This window comes from Lynx canadensis, chromosome D1, assembly GCF_007474595.2.
Source record: "Lynx canadensis isolate LIC74 chromosome D1, mLynCan4.pri.v2, whole genome shotgun sequence".
In the NCBI taxonomy this organism is placed as follows: Eukaryota; Metazoa; Chordata; class Mammalia; order Carnivora; family Felidae; genus Lynx; species Lynx canadensis.
In genome coordinates, this window is record NC_044312.2 from 46760901 (window position 1) to 46778451 (window position 17551).

At 38.6% G+C, this 17551-nt stretch overlaps 1 protein-coding gene and 1 long non-coding RNA gene across 15 annotated transcripts in view; one reads left to right on the plus strand and one right to left on the minus strand.

The window, feature by feature from the left end:
* Positions 1-6499, minus strand: part of LOC115524704 — a 46075-nt gene extending 39576 nt beyond the window's left edge. The window contains exon 1 of the long non-coding RNA XR_003972186.1: positions 6345-6499. This is a non-coding gene — a long non-coding RNA (uncharacterized LOC115524704). The remainder of the gene's footprint in view (positions 1-6344) is intronic.
* Positions 6500-6588: 89 nt separating this feature from the next.
* PICALM (phosphatidylinositol binding clathrin assembly protein) overlaps positions 6589-17551 on the plus strand; it is a 101077-nt gene continuing 90114 nt past the window's right edge. For 4 of the 14 annotated variants that reach the window (XM_030331204.1, XM_030331205.1, XM_030331208.1 and 1 more), the window contains exon 1: positions 6589-7064. In XM_030331204.1, coding sequence (XP_030187064.1) covers positions 6935-7064 — 130 coding nt within the window. In that variant the 5' untranslated portion in view covers positions 6589-6934. The remainder of the gene's footprint in view (positions 7065-17551) is intronic. The other 10 variants (XM_030331201.1, XM_030331202.1, XM_030331203.1 and 7 more) reach the window with 6 other exon arrangements.

The window sequence follows — 17551 nt, forward strand, 5'->3', positions numbered from 1 at the left end:
TTATTTATCGAGTGACAACTGTGTGTCAAACATTGTATTAGTTTTTTATGTACATTATTTTAATCCTGGTAAGAAATCCACAACACGTGTACTATTATCCTTGTTTTATATATGAGGAAACTGAATAACTTGTTGAGTTTTGAACCTAAGTGTGTCTGACTGCATTACTCCAGTACTTCCCCCATTGCGTTAAATGAATTAATTAAATCTCCTTCATGTTATTGATACATATCAGCCAAAATTCGATAGCCTAATTTTAACATTAACATTAGGGGCGCCTGGGTGGCTCAGTCAGCTAAGTGATCTTGATTTCGGCTCAAGTCATGATCTTGCAGTTTGTGAGTTTGAGCAACACGATGCGCTCCATGCTGACAGTGCGGAGCCTGCTTGGGATTCTCTCTCTCCTTCTCTCTGCCCTTCCCCCACTCTCTTTCTCTTTCTCTCTAAATAAGTATATAACATTAACATTAAAACTCTATTCTTATTTTAACTCAGTGTTGCATGTTCTAGTATATTTGTACTTGATTTAGCCTCTTTAGATTACAGAAAATGGGCCTCAGATATCTTAACAGCTCAGGTATCATATTTTTATTCTGTTTCATAATTAGTTATTGGTGATGATTCATGGTCAAGGGGTAGTAAATCTTCCTTTCAAAGGGAAGAATGGTACTTAAAAACTAATCTACATGTCATTTTTCAACAGGCATATAGGATCCAAATACACTGTAAGATGTACTGAAATTATAAAATTAATATATTCAAAAGAAAGAAAAGTGTGGTAGGAATGAGTTAAAGAAAGTAAGAGGGGGACCTGGGTGGCTCAATTGGTTAAGTGTCCGACTCTGGCCTAGGTTATGATCTCGCCCTTCCTGAGTTCGAGCCCTGCATCAGGCTGTGCTGAGAGCTTAGAGCCTGGAGCTTGTTTCAGATTCTGTGTCTCCCTCTCTCTCTCTGCCCCTCCCTCATTATCTTTCTCTCTCTCTCGAAAATAAATAAAAATTAAAAAAAAAGTAAGAGAGCCTTATATATATGAGAGAACCTGGAGGTCACCCTGATATTACTGTCATTTCAGCATGCTAGGTGAAACAGTGTGTACTAAAGGCCATATGAAACTTATGAAATTTTTAGAAATACATGAAATAGTATAATGAGAAACTTAAGCAGTGACAGCTCAAACTCTAAAGTCAGACAGACCTGAGATCTACTCCTAGTTTCCCCATCTAATAGCTAAGCAAATTTAAGCAAGTTACTTAATTTTTCCATTGTCTCAATCTCTTCATCAGTGAAATGGAGAGAAAAGTATATTAGGCAGGGTAGCTAATTACTGTAAAACACAGCACCATAATTTCACAGGCATAATTTAATAAAACAAGGAAAATCCAACACAGGTGCTCCTCACCATGCTGTTCTCCTGGAGGACATTTCTGCAAGGATTAATTTGGGGGCCCCAGGCTTTTCATGTTTTGTGGTTTTGGCGTCCTCTGAAAAATTTTTTTAAGTTTATTTATTTATTTTGAAAGAGAGAGAGAGAGAGAGAGAGTACAAGCAAGGGATGGGCAGAGAGAGAGGAGAAAGAGAGAATCCCAAGCAGGCTCCACGTTGTCAGTGCAGAGCCCGACATGGGGCTTGATCTCACAAACTGTGAGATCATGACTTGAGGTGAAATCAAGAGCTGGACACTTAACCAACTGAAACATGCAGGTGCCCCTCCTGTAAATTCTTTGAAGTTTTCATTTCCTGATAAACACAGAAAGAAAGAGAACATGGAGCATGTGTAGGATGTGCTAGAGATTTTGTGGACCAAACCTTAAATGGCTTTCATCTTTTCTGTTCACATTCTACTGGACAGAAATCAGTCACATGACCCCAAATAATTACAAAGGAGTCTGGGAAATACAATGTGTGTGCTCAGGAGAAGAGGAAACAGACTTTGGTGAAGACACCTGCCACTTAAGGTCATGAAGTTGCTTTAGCGTTCAACTGGATAATGTGCTTAGCACATGGTAAGTAACCAACAAAGTTACATTACCATTATTATCACAAGTATGTATGCTGAGAGCCTGAATAAGGGTCACACAGTTGGAAGTGGAGTACTTGCATGGAAGTTTTAGCAAGAGAACTCACATACACTCAAAGACAATTCCTTACCTTTTAAAGATTATGATCTTTAATTCATTTGGCAGCATCAGGAAGTATAAACATAGAAAGGTGAGGAAGAAAGGGGTTGCCAAGCTGTTCATATTGGCTTAATTTACAGAATATCAAAAGATTATAGTTTATGTTATAAATCTAAATTATAGACTCTAATGTCCAAGAAGAGTGGGAATAGAGTAAAGTGGTAGACTCTTTGCCTTTGAGAATGAGCTTAAGTGAAGTAATAAGAGGTAAAAATTGTGGTTAATTAATCCCCTCTCTCTCTGGGCGCCTGGGTGGCTCAGTCGGTTAAGCGTTCAACTTCGGCTCAGGTCATGATCTCACAGTCCGTGAGTTCAAGCCCCGCATCGGGCTCTGTGCTGACTGCTCAGAGCCTGGAGCCTGTTTCAGATTCTATGTCTCCCTCTCTCCCTGACCCTCCCCCGTTCATGCTCTGTCTCTCTCTGTCTCAAAAATAAATAAACGTTAAAAAAAAAATTAATCCTCTCTTCCAAATTCTTTTTCTTTCTTACTGTCTTAATTTGAAGTTTAGACATCCTCCAGATTCAAGTTTTCTTCACTTGATTTATTTTCTCCTCTATTGCCACTGAAAATATGTAAGACTCTAGGAACAGAGAGCATGTTGGTCTCATACATTATTATGTTTTAATACCTAGCAATACCTAACATAGAGTATGCAGGCAAGAAGAATTTGTTGAATAAATTTAATCTTTATGGGCAGTTGCTTGGTGAACAGGTCTAGACAAAGAAACTGAAAAATGAGTTTTTAAATCTCGCTTCTGCTACTTCATTATCTGAGGGATTCTGGAATTCTTAATTTTTTTTTTTAAGCAATAGAGAAAAATTATATAAGCACTTAACTTCTAAAACTTGTTCCCCCCTCCCATTATTAAACAGTACAATCCTTTTCAGTGTTATAGTAATGAGAAATGAAAAATTTATAAGTGTTACAAACACATAGAAGGCATACTTCTTAACTTGCGAACCTAGGAAATATCATGTGCTATTCAAATTTTTCCTTACTTCTGTTTTTGTTTTTGTTCATTTGTAATTAAAGCACATAGGCCTTCAAGTTGATGATCAAAGTTAAGAGCTTATTAGTTCCCAAAGGACTGATGAACTCACTGTTACAACAGTATTCAGCACCTAGAGCAGTGCCTGACCCATAGTGGGTGTTCAATACTTTTATTTTTGTAAATGAATTAATAAGTTACTGAAATAAGGATGGTCCTCCAGGTGGATACTTATGGAATGGACATGTTGTAAGTGTGAAAAAGTAGGCAGGTTTTATCAAATGAGAAGTTTGGAGTGGTGTTTCCAAATGGGTGACTTCAAAGTGTTTTCATTCATTCGTTCATTCAACCAGCATTCTACTGTGTGTCTATTTTGCATCAGCCATAACATAAGCAAGAAGATATCTCTGTGCCTCATGCTAGCACAATAAAACAATTACAAAAATAATTAGTAGGAGACTGTATAAGATAACTACACGAGTAACAGCAGGAAACCACTGACTACTTAAAAGGGTGCGAAGGAGCATGGCATACCCAGGTACAGCCAGTCATGTGATACTGGCTGGAGTGCATGTGGGAAATGGGGAAGGATGAGGTTCAACAAACTATAGTTAGGTAGGGGCTAGATCATGATGGGCTTTATATGCCAAGTTGAGAATCCTAGATTTTATCCTCTAGAGTAGTGCTTGGGGGTGCTATTAAAGGGTTTTAATGCAAAGAAAAGATGAATACATTTTAGGTTTGGAAAGATCTGGATTGGAGAGTTGAGGTATGAGAGACAGAAATCAGCTAAGAAGTTATTAGAACAGTCTACATGGGGAAGTGGTAATAAATCATAAAGGCTAGAACTAAGGCAATAGAAGTGATGTTGGAGAACAAATGGGTTTGAAGGATACAACTAGATTAGGCTAGATAAGAGAAATAAGAGAAGCAGAGCTAAGAATGAGTCATAGTTTTCTGACCTGGATTTCTAGGCAGGTGGTAAGACCATTCCTGAAAATAAACAAAGAAGAAGATCCATATGGATTACGGATGTGGAATGGGCAAGGGCAAGAGAAGTCATTTTTGGCCATAGTAAGTTTGAAGCATCTGTGGTACTTCAAATAAAGATATTTCTTGACCAGACCAAGGAAAGTAGAACACACAGAAAACTTATATAAGACAGGGTAGGCAGGTCAGTAATTCCTAACCTCAGAATACTTTCCCATCATCTTCTAAATTTCTTTATATCTTTCAGTTCAGTTCACCGTTGTACATAAACTTCTATAATGGTGACTATTTACTCACAAATTTGTAAAAATGTGTCCTTGAAAAAAAAATAACATTGTTATTTCTAACAGAAGCTAGTTTATTAGTAAGGTGAACATGATCACAATTTGAATAAAGGTGGTTTGTAACAACCTCTTTGCTAAAAGTAACAGTGAAATATTATCCTATAATGTCATTCATAGTAGTGCAAAACATACAAATTTCCTGTTGTGTACTTAGGAATAATTTCTGAACTCTTCTTAAGGTTGAAATATTTAGCTATTGACACTTAAATGCCATGCCTCATGTTTACTTACTTCAGCAGGGGGTTCACTAGTACAGAGGCTCAGGTCAACTGGTAATTCACTGGGTGGAACCATAGAAGAGTAGCAAGGATGGCAGACATGTCTTGAGAATGTGGTAACTGTACTGCACAATGGGCATGGGGCAGCAAACTGGGCACCAAACCGCAGAAGGACTGCAGATGCACTGAAGGAAATTTGGGGCTGGCTTGACAAAGATGAAGCCTGCTGGTTTAAGACTATATGTTCTTGGCAAAGCATGGTGCTGCAGATTTTCACCAGCCATAGTGGAAAAAAGGGGGGAAAGGGAATGGGACGAGACCACAAAACCTGTGATATGATACATAAAATGTTAACTATTTGCTTTGCATCTTCTGAGAGTCACCAGATTGAAGCACAAATTTTGGATTTGGCTGGCAGATGGTGTACACAGACTTTTGGAGTATGGTAGCATTTCATTTGAACTAGCAAGATTATGTAGGACTATCACAGTAACTTAACATTCATAGATTTAAAAATTTATCCCTAAACCTGAGTTAAATGTGGGGCTCTTTGTTTTGTTTTGTTGAGAGAGAGCGAGCACACGAGCACAGGGAAGGGGCAGAGAAAGATGCGAGCGAATCTTAAGCAGACTCTACTACCAGCACAGAGTGCCCACCAGGGTTCCATCTCACAACCCTGAGATCAAGACCCGAGCCAAAATCAAGAGTCAGAGACTTAACTAACTGAGCCACCTAGGTGCCCACCCTCCGCCAATTACATTTTTAAGGCTTTCTTAAAGATACAGATCTCAAAGAACAGATTCACAGGATACAGTAATTCCTCTAAAATGTTCACAGGTCAGTGTCCAGGTCTCCTTTCCCTGAAAATCTGATTTACCAAAGAGAAAAAAGGCCAAAGGGAAGAAAGACTAAACCAGGGGAAATGGCAGGTAGTGATGTCTCAATTCCTTCAATGGGACTTCTCCATTTACCAGCCCTCTCACTTCCTTCTATGGTCTGGACCTTTAATCACCACAGGAGTCAGCCTTGTAGGGTCAAGCTAATCTCTGTTGACATCATCCTACTACTTCCCTTTTCAAATTCCAGTGAAGCTATGTGTTTCCTGTCCTATTTGACACCCTACGAAAAGAACACGGGCTGGTTAGTATCTAAATTTAGTCCGGCAGCAACGCGTCTGACTTTTAACAGGAGAGAGATAAACAAAAACAGGTGACATTTGCAAGCCTTTCAAGAAAATGAGAAAAAAATCCCAACCCTTCTAGGGTAAGCAAGAAGGGAGAGCTTCAACAGTTCCACAGTAGGGAGAGGCCTGCCTGCAGGCTCCGAAAATGGGCCAACTGAAGCGTTTTCCTTTTCCTTAAAACCAGGAGGACGGCTTTGGAGTAGTTCCTCAACTCAATTCTGACTCAGCTAGTAAAGTCCGGGCAGCGGGAGTCTTGACAGCCCCTTCCCCACGCAGAGCGGTGAAGGCAGCCGCACCTTCTCTTTGTCAAGATGTTGGTTTCAACCACAGGCACCAAGAGACCCTTGGGGTGGGAGAGGGGAGAGGCGGACGCCACTCCCTGGCGCGCCCCCGGAGCGCCAGACTTGCGATCCCTTTCCCGCCCTTCCCCCGCCCCACCTACCCTCTGTGACCCCCGCGTCCCGCCTCGGGCGACCTGTTGGCAAGAAGCGTCACGTGACGCGGCCGGCAGCGCACTGCCCCCAGGCGGGCCTCCTGTTGCGCCCGCCGGGCGGGTTCCATCACGTAACGCGCGGGCGCCGCCCCGCTCTTCCCTCGCGGAGCCAGGGAGGGCGGGCGTCGAAAAGGAAAGGGAAGGGAAAAGGGGCGGGAGAAGAAGAAGGAGGGGCGGCGCCCAAGTCACGTGACCCGGGACAGCCCGGAAAGCTCCGAGGAGGAGCCTGGCGCCGCCATTTTCCTGCAGCTGCCTGTCCCTCTTGCCCAGCCCGGCTCCAGCTGACCAGGGAAGGGGTGGGCTGAGCTGAGGCGGGGGCAGGGGAGTGCCCGACACTGTGCCTGACCCCGCGGGTGACACGAGCCGGTTCTTTCCGGGCTAGGTGGCAGCGCGCGGCCCTCAGCCCCGCCCCAGGCCGGCAGGCGGAGAAGGAGCCGGTGGGGGTAGGGGGTGCGGTGGGGGGTGGGGGTCCTCCGGCGCTTGGGGGTCCCAGTCCCCGCCGGCTGCCGAGCGGGAAGGGTGGCGGAGGAGCCGCAGAGATGTCCGGCCAGAGCTTGACGGACCGAATCACCGCCGCCCAACACAGTGTCACCGGCTCCGCCGTATCCAAGACAGTATGCAAGGCCACGACCCACGAGATCATGGGGCCCAAGAAAAAGCACCTGGACTGTGAGTGAAGCCGACCGCGGCCCATGTCCCCGCGACCGGCGTTCTTCTCTTCTCTTTTCTTAGCCCCTTCAGACGTCTTTTCCTTCCTTTGCGTTTTGTCTGGCACGTCGGGTCCTGTGCTGGTCCGAGGTGTGTTTTCGCTTCCATCACACCTGCCTTCACGGCTTCCGTTCCCTGCCTAAAAATCCCTGATAAGCCACTCCCCCCCCCCACCCCCATCCCGGGTTCCTAGGGGACCCTCGCTTCCAACCCGGTGCGCCACGATAGCCGATCACACCCGACCAACTTGCCTCTCCACCTAGCTTCTTACCTCCCTGCCGCCTGTGTCTGCTGCAGCCTTCTGCTCTTTCATCCCCCCCCGTCCCGTGCTGCCTAGTCGCCCTCTCCTGAGAGTCTCTCCGCTTGCTCCCGGTCTCACCGCCCCATTGTTTCCCCATTAGCCTTTGAGTTCCGTAAACGCCCGGTTCCGTGGACCTACATCCCTATTTCTCTGCAATCCTGAAGGCTATCTCCGTTGAAGTGATTTCTACTTCCTTTGCTCCACTAGGTTCTTCTGTCCCTTTCCTTCTCGGGTTTCTCTTCCAGCTTTCCTCTCCCGTTTTGGTTACGTTTCTTTGCTTCTGTAGCTTCAGTTAGGTTCCTTCGTCTCATTTTATATTAGATATATCATACTCAATACCCGACTTTTATCCCAAATTACTTTCTTCGTGAGAGTGAAAATAAAGGGATTCCGTTTGGTGTAGGGAACGCTCTGTGGGAAGTTGGGGTTTTTAATTGGCTTTGGTGGAATTTAATCATTCTATTTTCATGCTTCTTGGATAAGTTGTGATTGTCAGGCCCCCATCCTCCGTGTTTCTCTAATGGGAATTTGGAAAAGGATTGGGTGATACTGGTATCATTTCCTGGAGCTGTTAACCCTGGCGATTTGAATTTAGAAGGTTGAGTGTAAAGTGTACATTATTGGAGTAAAACATAGACTAATAACTAAAACTACAATTTACATACATGTCTTTAAAAATGCTAAAAAGGTGATTGATAATACTTGAGTTTCAATTTACTTTTAATTTATTCTGGTTATTTGGGGAGACTAGCTTCTCTTATACGGCATAATATTACTCCATTCACTAACTTACACACAATTACCAGAGCTAACTCCTCCCAACTTTTTACAAACCTGGAAGTCACGTATAATACCTCATTTTTCTTTCCTTTACCTCGAGGTACAGATAGCTCAGTGGATTACTCAAGCTTTGACTCAATGGAGTGACCGAAAACTTTTCAGGAAAATACACGGAAATAGGCACAGTAATAAGTTCCTTTTTAAAATGGTAACTGGACACATTAGCTTGACTGGCTTTTATTCTACATGAAAGTTACTTTGCTTTACTGTTTGAAGCAAGAGTGAGCATGTCCTGAAAGGGAATTCACTGACAGGAGTCCTGTTTGGATTTCTCATTTGGACTTTGGCCGTAAGGTCTGCAATTTTTAAAAAGAAATGTACAAAATGTGAATTCTTCCAAGATAACTTTGCTCATGAAGTGCTATTAGAACAAGTTATTTCTACAAACCCATTATTCATTGTGACTTGTTCCTTCACTGTGGAAAAGTAAAAGAAAAAAAAATACTGCTTGGTTCTTTAATGTGCTGATTGAGCAGGCTGCTTTTTAACAATCAGTCCTTGCCTGTTTAGAAAATGCAGAATATATTTAAATGGTGACACTTATAAATGGAAAGTTGTTTAAAATGTATAGTGGACCCTTATGCGATTTTTTTGATTATCTGATATTTGGAGTGGACAGTTTTGCTGTTTACTTCCCTTCAAGTGACTAATTGGCTTGCTGTCCCAGTCTTAATGGTTTGTCCTAACATTGTGTTAATTCTTGTTAATTGTTTTTTATTTTTCTTTTTGGTGATGGGTAGGTGAAGAAACTACTTGTTACTGTATGAACTATTTTTCTCTTTCCTCGCTTCAAAATGATAAATTATAACAAAAGGATGTATAGCTTTTAAAAGTCTTTATGAAGGTTTTTGCCTGTTTCAAATGGAGGAGTAGTTATTTTAACATGTTACCAAGAAGGGCAGAAAATAGGCTAAATGGGTTTAGGAGGGTGATACTTGTTTGTGGTTTTATTAGTGCTGTTCTTTTTCTCTTGTGATAGCTACTGCAAATGCTAACTGGGATTAGGTTTGGAGGATAAACTCTCATTTGTAGTTCTCTACTACTGCTGTGTTTATAATAAGCTCCCACTTTAGAACTTGAATATATGTGGCGTTGTGTGATTTTTTTTTTTTTTTAATCCACATAAATAAGGAGCCACTACTCTAGTTCTGTTCTGCGGGCTTTTGAAATGCTATTTTCCCTATATTGTTTTAAATGCGCTTGTAACCAGTTTTCAGCAATGACATAGATTTATATTAAGTAAAGTTTGGCCAATGAATGGTTTTTCTAAACACCTTCCTTCTCCACACACTTTAACATGTTTCCAGAATATTAAAAAGGCTTTCACAGACATTTCTGTGGCTTGACACCATGAACTTCAGGCTTTAATGTAGAGATAATTTTTCTTCTTCCAGGAATTTTTCTTTCTAGTGAGTGCTTAGTTCTGTTGCACCTTTTAATATCTTGAAGGACTATTGCCTACTTAGTCCAACTCAGTGAAAGCAATTTCATCTTTTAAATATTAGTATTTAACAAAAATATGCTTAGGACTGTTTTTTTTCCTATAGGCCTTTAGACTGTGGAGGTGGTTTCTGTGTACTTCTCCAAGGTCTTTCCATATTAGGAAGTAATTATTATAATCTACGAATTACGGCTTAATTCATACTACATTATATACTGGTTTAAGAAAGATCTTTTGCTTTGCTTATAGGTGGCTGTAGATAATGGTATTAACTAGGGTCCTTAGTGTGAAGAGTTGTCCAGCTTGAAATAATATGTAAAAATAAACATGATTTGCATTTAGTTTCCGGTCTCTAATGGTCATAATCAAGGCACAAGAATAGCAAACCTTAAATTGGAAGGTGTTCCAATTTGCCAGGCACTTATTAACCATTATCTAATTTAATCCTCTTTCATGGCTATGGGAGAGGCAAGCCACATGCTTAGAAAGTAGTTTCTACCTCCATTAAAACATCCATAATGATTGAAGTGTAAATAAAACACAATATTTAAATTTATAAATTCTTAATTTAAAAAACATTCTTGTCTAACTTCACAACCGTTGGCCTTTGTTTTTTGATGTGAATACTTAATTTTCTTTTTTCTATACTTGTTTAATTTATTGTCTTTGGGCATTTACATTGCAACATGTTGCATTGAAACATAATATTTATGTTAATGGCTATAACGGCTTCACTTTTTCATCCATATTTTTTCCCAGTTAAAATTTCCAGGGACACTTCATTCCAACCATCATCTGCCTTAGATTCTTTTTGTTTGTTTTATTTATTTTGAGAGAGAAGGGGAGGGGCAGAGAGAGAGAGAGAAGGAAAGAGAGAATCCCAAGCAGGCTCCATGCTGTCAGCACAGAGCCCGACATGGCGCTTGATCCCACAAACTGAACTGTGAGATCATAACCGGAGCCGAAACCAAGAGTCAGACGCTTAACCCACCAAGCCACCCAGGCATCTCTGCCTTAGATTCTTGACAACAAATTGAGGTCTTGTTCTTATTAAGCATCCATTATAAGCGTATCTCTATAGTAGATATAGTGTGGGTATTTGTGTGTTGTGTGCTGGATCCATATCCTGCCTAAATTTAGTTGTGGAAACAATTTTAAGAGGAAGAATTTGTGAATGTATTGAATATGTAGAAGGTGGAATTTGTATTTGGATTAGTGGTTTGTATAACTATTGAAAATGTATGTAAAATATCAAAAAGTACCTGAAATAATTACCTTTTTAAGCAAATGTATTGATTTTCAGTGTCTTGATTAATGGCATGGATTGGGTGCTTAGTTTGCATATTGTTAAGAAGGTATCTGGTAACTGGGATCTGATTTACAAGAAGATGCATGTGAGGAAGATACTAAGTGGGTAATCTGCTCCACGATGTGTCTTGTTTAGAAATAAAGTAACTGAGGATGGATCTTGTTTTAAAGAGGTAGTTATTTTGTAGTTGACCTATGGGCTTACTATTCTTTCCCTTAAGAATTAATCATATGATTTATATTTTCACTTTTCATTATTTGACCTATTCTGTTCCTTACTATTTAGTCTTTAATACTTCTGAAAAAAGAAAATGGTAATGGAGTCAAATATGTCACATGGCCTGAGATTATGTAGTAGAACTATACAGATGTAATTTTCCCTCCTTGTTACACGTAGTTATGTTTCTAAATTGTATATGTTTTAAAAGGGAAACTCAGAAGAGAATTTGGTATATAACCATTTTGCTAGCTGCCTTATGCATAATTAGCAAATTTATTCTCAAATACCTTTGAAAAGTAATTAGGCGGCACTAGTGGACTTGTTATTTTTAAAAATACCTAATATTAGACTCTAGGCATGTATTTTTTATCCTTATAACAAGGTTTTTTATGTTTACTGTGTTTTTTATCAATTTGAATAGTTTTTAAAGGTGTTTTTGAGTTTAATTTAGAGCGGCAGGTGAGAAGTAAAACTTGGTAAGAGGTGACTAGGCTTTCTTTTTCCTCATTTGATTTGTGAAGCATTTATATGAAATATTTAATTAGCTATTTTAAAAGTACATTAATAGTTAAAATAATCTATTTTAATTAATTACTAGAATTGCTTTAATTGAAATAAAATTATTTTGACCCTGTCATTTAGAATATTTAATGTAAAAGTTTACCATGATGCATAGACAAGTATTTTCTTTATATCCAAAATGCTTATGTTCGTGATTTCCCTTTTAAAAAATCAAAGAAGTAAGAAAAATAAACTTAAAGGCTTCTTGGCAAGAGGCTAGAGTCTTACCAAGAAGAAATAGGGTTAGATTTTCAAAGTACATACAGCCTTAGTATTTGCTCTTCCTGTTCTTTTAGTGGCTGAAGTGGCATTTCCGTTACTTTGTGTTCTGTCTCAGTATGTTCCCCGTTAAACTGCTTTATACATTTCTCTAGAGAATTGCAATTTTTGGGTTTGACCTTTTAAAATTTTGTATGTTCATTGTGTGTATGGCTCTTTTAATGGAGAAACGTTTCCGGGTAGTCAGATTTTACTAATGATACTCCTTTATAAGGGAATGCTGATGAACCTAAACCTTTGTATTAAAATTTATGTTCAGGCTTGTAATTTGCCAGGTTATCAGAAGTATAGTATTAAGAATTTTTCAAGTTATACTAGAATGTAGTGGCAGTACAGCAAATCATATTCTTTATGCATTGATTCAATTTATATTTAATACTTATTTGTCTTTATTTTGTGCTGGGCACTCACTGCACTAAACACTTTACGTTTATTAACTTTATTCCTTTTAACAACTTTGTGAGAGAGGTTTTATTATTATCCCCATTTTACTGAAGAAGAAATGAAGGCACTGAGAAGTTCAGTAATTTGCTCAAGGTCACAGCCAGGAAGAGGAAAACTGGGATTTGCACCCAGGTAGTCTAGCATCAGGTTTGTGTTTTCATGTCAGTGTGACTTTTTACATAATGCTTTACTGTTCCAGGGAATGAATAAACAATATTCATTTATTCATGGCAGTGGCTCTTAAAGTGTATTCCTGGCACTTCTGGGAGTTTCCAAGACCCTTTCAGCTTATTTGTGAGGTCAAAACTATGTTCATATATTAGGACATTATTTGTCTTTTTAATTTTTGTACTTTCATGAGTGTACAGTAGAGTTTTCCAGGGTCTATGTGATGCATGATAGTGCAGCAGATTGAATGTAGTAGCAGATACGACAGTCCAACAACTTTCTATTAAACCAGATAGTAAAAAGTTTTGCAAAAAGGTAAAACAATACCAATGTTGTAAATTTTGGTTTTGGGAAATATAGCTATTTTTCATGAAAACTGTTAGCATTGGATGAGATTTATTATTTTAAAAAGAATATTTTAAAAATTCTTAATTTTAATTCTTAATACAGTAAATATCAATTGAGAAAACCCACATAGACAAAATCTCATTGAGGTCCGTTCTCAGTTTTTAAGATTGTAAAGGTTCTGAGATTAGAAAATGTAACCCTAAAGAAGAAGGTATATTAGAGGGGAAAAAAAGGCTACTTAGAAAGTAGATATATGAGGTCCTTTAAACTCTGAATAATTTGGTAGGTAACAGTGACCCATCATTTGGAGGACTTTGAGAAGAGACGTGGCATAATCCTTTAGGTCATACTGTTAAGTAGATTGGAAGGAAAGTGAAATGTGACTTGGAAAGGAGACTGCTGGGGGCAAAAAAGAATCTAACAGTAATAATACCTATTCTTTTCCTGAAAGGCCTTAATAAAGTTCATCATTAATTGGGACTCCTGGTCCATTTTTTCCTCATTGTTTTTTTACATCTAAGCTATCCCTTTCAGCCAAGCACTTTATTACTATTTTTTTTAATTTTTTTGTTGTTTGTTTATTTTTGAGAGAGTGTGTGCAAGCAGGAGAGGGACAGAGAGAGAGCAGGAGCCACAGAATCCGAAGCAGGCTCCAGGCTCTGAGCTGTCAGCACAGAGCCCGACAACGGGCTTGAACCCACAGACCCTGAGATCATGACCTGAGCTGACGTTGGACACTTATCCGACTGAGCCACCTAGGCGCCCCTCAGCCAAGCACGTTAGTCACCAATTATGCCAAAAACTCTAACTCCCAAACTATTAGCAGTTATTCTTTGGACATACCATTCTTTGGATGTAAAACATCTTCTTTGTCAAAACAGATACCTTCTCCTTTTAAATCTTCTCAAAACTAACTTGCTTTCCTTAACACTCACAGTTAAAGTAGCTTCTTTACTAAAGACGTTATTGAATAATACCTTGTTAAACTGTAGTTAGTATCATGCTTTTATATATATTTTGGGTTCACATGTGTTTGTAGAACAGGAACTATACTTTTCTGTATTGTTTTATATCTCTTCTCAAAGTACCTAATCAGGGACCCTGTGGGTGCTCAGTAAATTTCAGATGATTACACATAATCTGCCTTCCCAGCTCAGACTATTCCATGAACAACTTAGGGACACAGTCACTATAGAGATCTATTCCAGTAAACATTTAATAATTTTATGGTGATTTTCTTAGTTGCAATGAATGGTAATTACCCGGTTTCAAAATTAAATATAGAAGTCATTTGGTAGCATCAATAAAAAAACATAACAAAATTGCTCTTTGTTTCATGGAACCTATGAGGCATTAAGAGGGTTAGTTTTGTTAAAATAGTAGGTGATATTTTTAAAATATTTTCATAGCCAAAAAAATTGGGGTTTTCAGTTGCTCAGTTTGAAAACTATACTGAGGCATATTTTTGAGGATATGTTCTTGAAAGTAGAAATTAACTTTAAGAATTAAAAGCTTAAGAATTAAACTTTAAGAATTAAATTAAAATTAATTTAAAGAATTAAGAAATTTAAGAAATAAATTTGAAATGTTTGTCAATAGAATTGTTTCCTTACACAATTCCAGGAGGTGCTGATCACATTGTAGTCTCTGTGCAGGGGGTCTCCAGAGTACTAACTGTATGGCAAACTTATTTTAGATGTAAGGAAGGATAAAGTACACTTAATGTCGAAATGCAAAGGAAAAGAAGTGACTGTTTTAGAATGAAGCTTTATGAGATACAAGGCAAGCATTGGAGAGTAGTAGTGATGGTCATGATAGTAGGACCACTGAATCTAGGTTGATTCTAGGGACTAATGGGGATTACTGAAAGTTTTCTCTGAACATTTGGAATTCCAGCAGTAATTTTCAAAATGGTACTGATATTTGTAGTCATAAACTTACTACCTGAAAGCATTGTAGGGGCTCTAATTTTACTCAAGGGACACTTCTTCCAAGTAGTGGTTGAAGCAGCATTGCTTTAGAAATGTTTTCTCTTACTCAAGATTGCAGGTATACTTTAGAAGTGATTTCATATTTTTACTTAGTGTACATGTGTCTACTGACTATATACCTCTTCATGTGACTATAAGCTCTTTATAAGAGGGGTGTGTGTGTGTGATATTAGAAATTTTACGTGCTGTGATATAGCCAGTTGTCTTGTGGATGCTTAATACGAATGTACCATATTTTAAATACATCTAATGTTTGAAAATCTTACTGTAATTCAAGTATATACCAAAAACTAAGTAGAAGGATGGTTTTCCCCCCATCACACCGTTAACACAGGATTGGCACACAGGATTGGCAGGATTTTTGATGTACTTGAAACACTTTGCAGAAATTTGGTTCATGCAGGGTATGGAATAATTAGGAATATTATTTAATCCAAATCTAATGTGAAAAAGGAGATTATGAGGCAAGGTGAGTTCTTCTTCAATTTTGAAATTGAGAGGTAATTCACACAACATAAAATTCACCATTTTAAAGTATACAGTTCAGTGTGTTTTTTGTATATTTACAATGTTGTGTGTAACCATCACCACTGTCTAATTCCAGAATGTTTTCTGTCACCCCTAAAAGAAGTCATATATCTGTTAGCATATCACTTCCAGTTTCCCCTCCTTCATTCTCTGGCAATCATTAAGCTACTTTCTGTCTATGGATTTTCCTATTCTGGACATTTCATGTAAATGGAATCACACATAACGTGGCCTTTTATGTCTGACATCTTTTACTTAGCTTAATGTTTTCATGGTTTATTTATGTTGTAGCATATAAGAGTGCTTCATTCTATCCATAACTTAATAATATTCCCTTGTGCCACAAAATGCGGCGTATCCATTGATGGACATTTGGGTCAGTTCCCTCTTGAAACCCACTAAGAAGAATACTGCTATGAACATACCTTGTACAGGAATGTTCATAGTAGTTCTCTTGGGTATATCCCTAGGAGAAGAATTGCTGGTCATGTGGGAGTTTTTTTTAACTTTTTGAGACACGACCAGTCTTTTCCACAGCTGCTGCACCATTTTACATTACCAGCAGCAATGTATGAATGATATCTTGTGATTTTGGTTTACATTTCTCTAATGACTAATGATGTCGAGCATCTTTCATGTGCTTATTGACCTTTGTATGTCTTTGAAAAAAGTGTCCATTCAGATCCTTTGCCCATTTTTAAATTTGATCCTTAATATATTTCAGTACTAGACGAGTTCTTTACATTTTCCTGATGCTTGATCCTCATGTGATTTGCAAATATTTTTTTCCCCATCCTATGGCTTGTCTTTCCGCTGTTCTTTTTTTTTTTTTTTTAAATTTTTTTTTTCAACGTTTTTTTATTTTATTTTTGGGACAGAGAGAGACAGAGAGGGGCAGAGAGACAGGGAGACACAGAATCGGAAACAGGCTCCAGGCTCTGAGCCATCAGCCCAGAGCCCGACGCGGGGCTCGAACTCACGGACCGCGAGATCGTGACCTGGCTGAAGTCGGACGCTTAACCGACTGCGCCACCCAGGCGCCCCTGCTGTTCTTGATAGTGTCCTTTGATGTGATGCAGAAATATTTTTAATTTTGAAGTTGCAATTTTTTTCTTTGATTGTGCTTTTGATATAATAGCTAAGAAACCATTGGCTAATCCAGAGTTATTCAGATTTATGCCTAACCTACTACTAAAGAGCTTTATAGTTTTTAGCTCACTCTTTTAGGTTTGATCAGATTTTAATTTTTGTATGTAGTGTGAGGTGGCAAGGTGGTAGTAAGGAAAATTAAGGGTATTTTTTTCCCTTCTTCTGAAGTTGTCATGGGATATAACTCTACTGTGCTCCTGTATAATATAAATATAGAGATTTGTGAGGGAGAAAAAAGATCTCCTTGATGGCAGTTTCTAGTACTGAGTTACATAGTTTGTTGACTGATAAATAGAAATATTTGAACCAAACATCCTTTCAACTGGATGGACTGCTTACTCTAATCCAATATATATATATATATATATTTTTTTTTTTTAGGGTCCCAGTGTAGTATTTTATTTTTTTTAAAGTTTATTTATTTTGAGGGGGTGGGCAGAGAGAAAAGGAGAGAGAGAATCCCAAGCAAGCTCTGCACTGTCAGTGCAAAGCCCCATGTGGGGCTGGAACTCATGAATTGTGAGATCATGAGCTGAGCAGAGATCAAGAATCTGACACTTAACTGACTGAGCTATCCAGGCACCCCCAATGTAGTCTTTTAAATGTGTGAAGAGATAATACTTAGTTGTCTGAGTATCGATAGGTGGTTACTTTTGTCCACACAGAGTAGTGTGTATATTGCCATAGTATCTTGTACTTCTCCATAAACACTATGTAGTGGAGTATTTTAAAAGGAACACGAGATCTAATGGTGAAAATGTGTAAACAAATAATTGTAATACATTGAGATAATTGCACTATGTAGTAATTCTTTATAGCTTCTATAATTATAATTTCTTAAATGAAGAGCCCTTGTGTAGTCTTTATTGT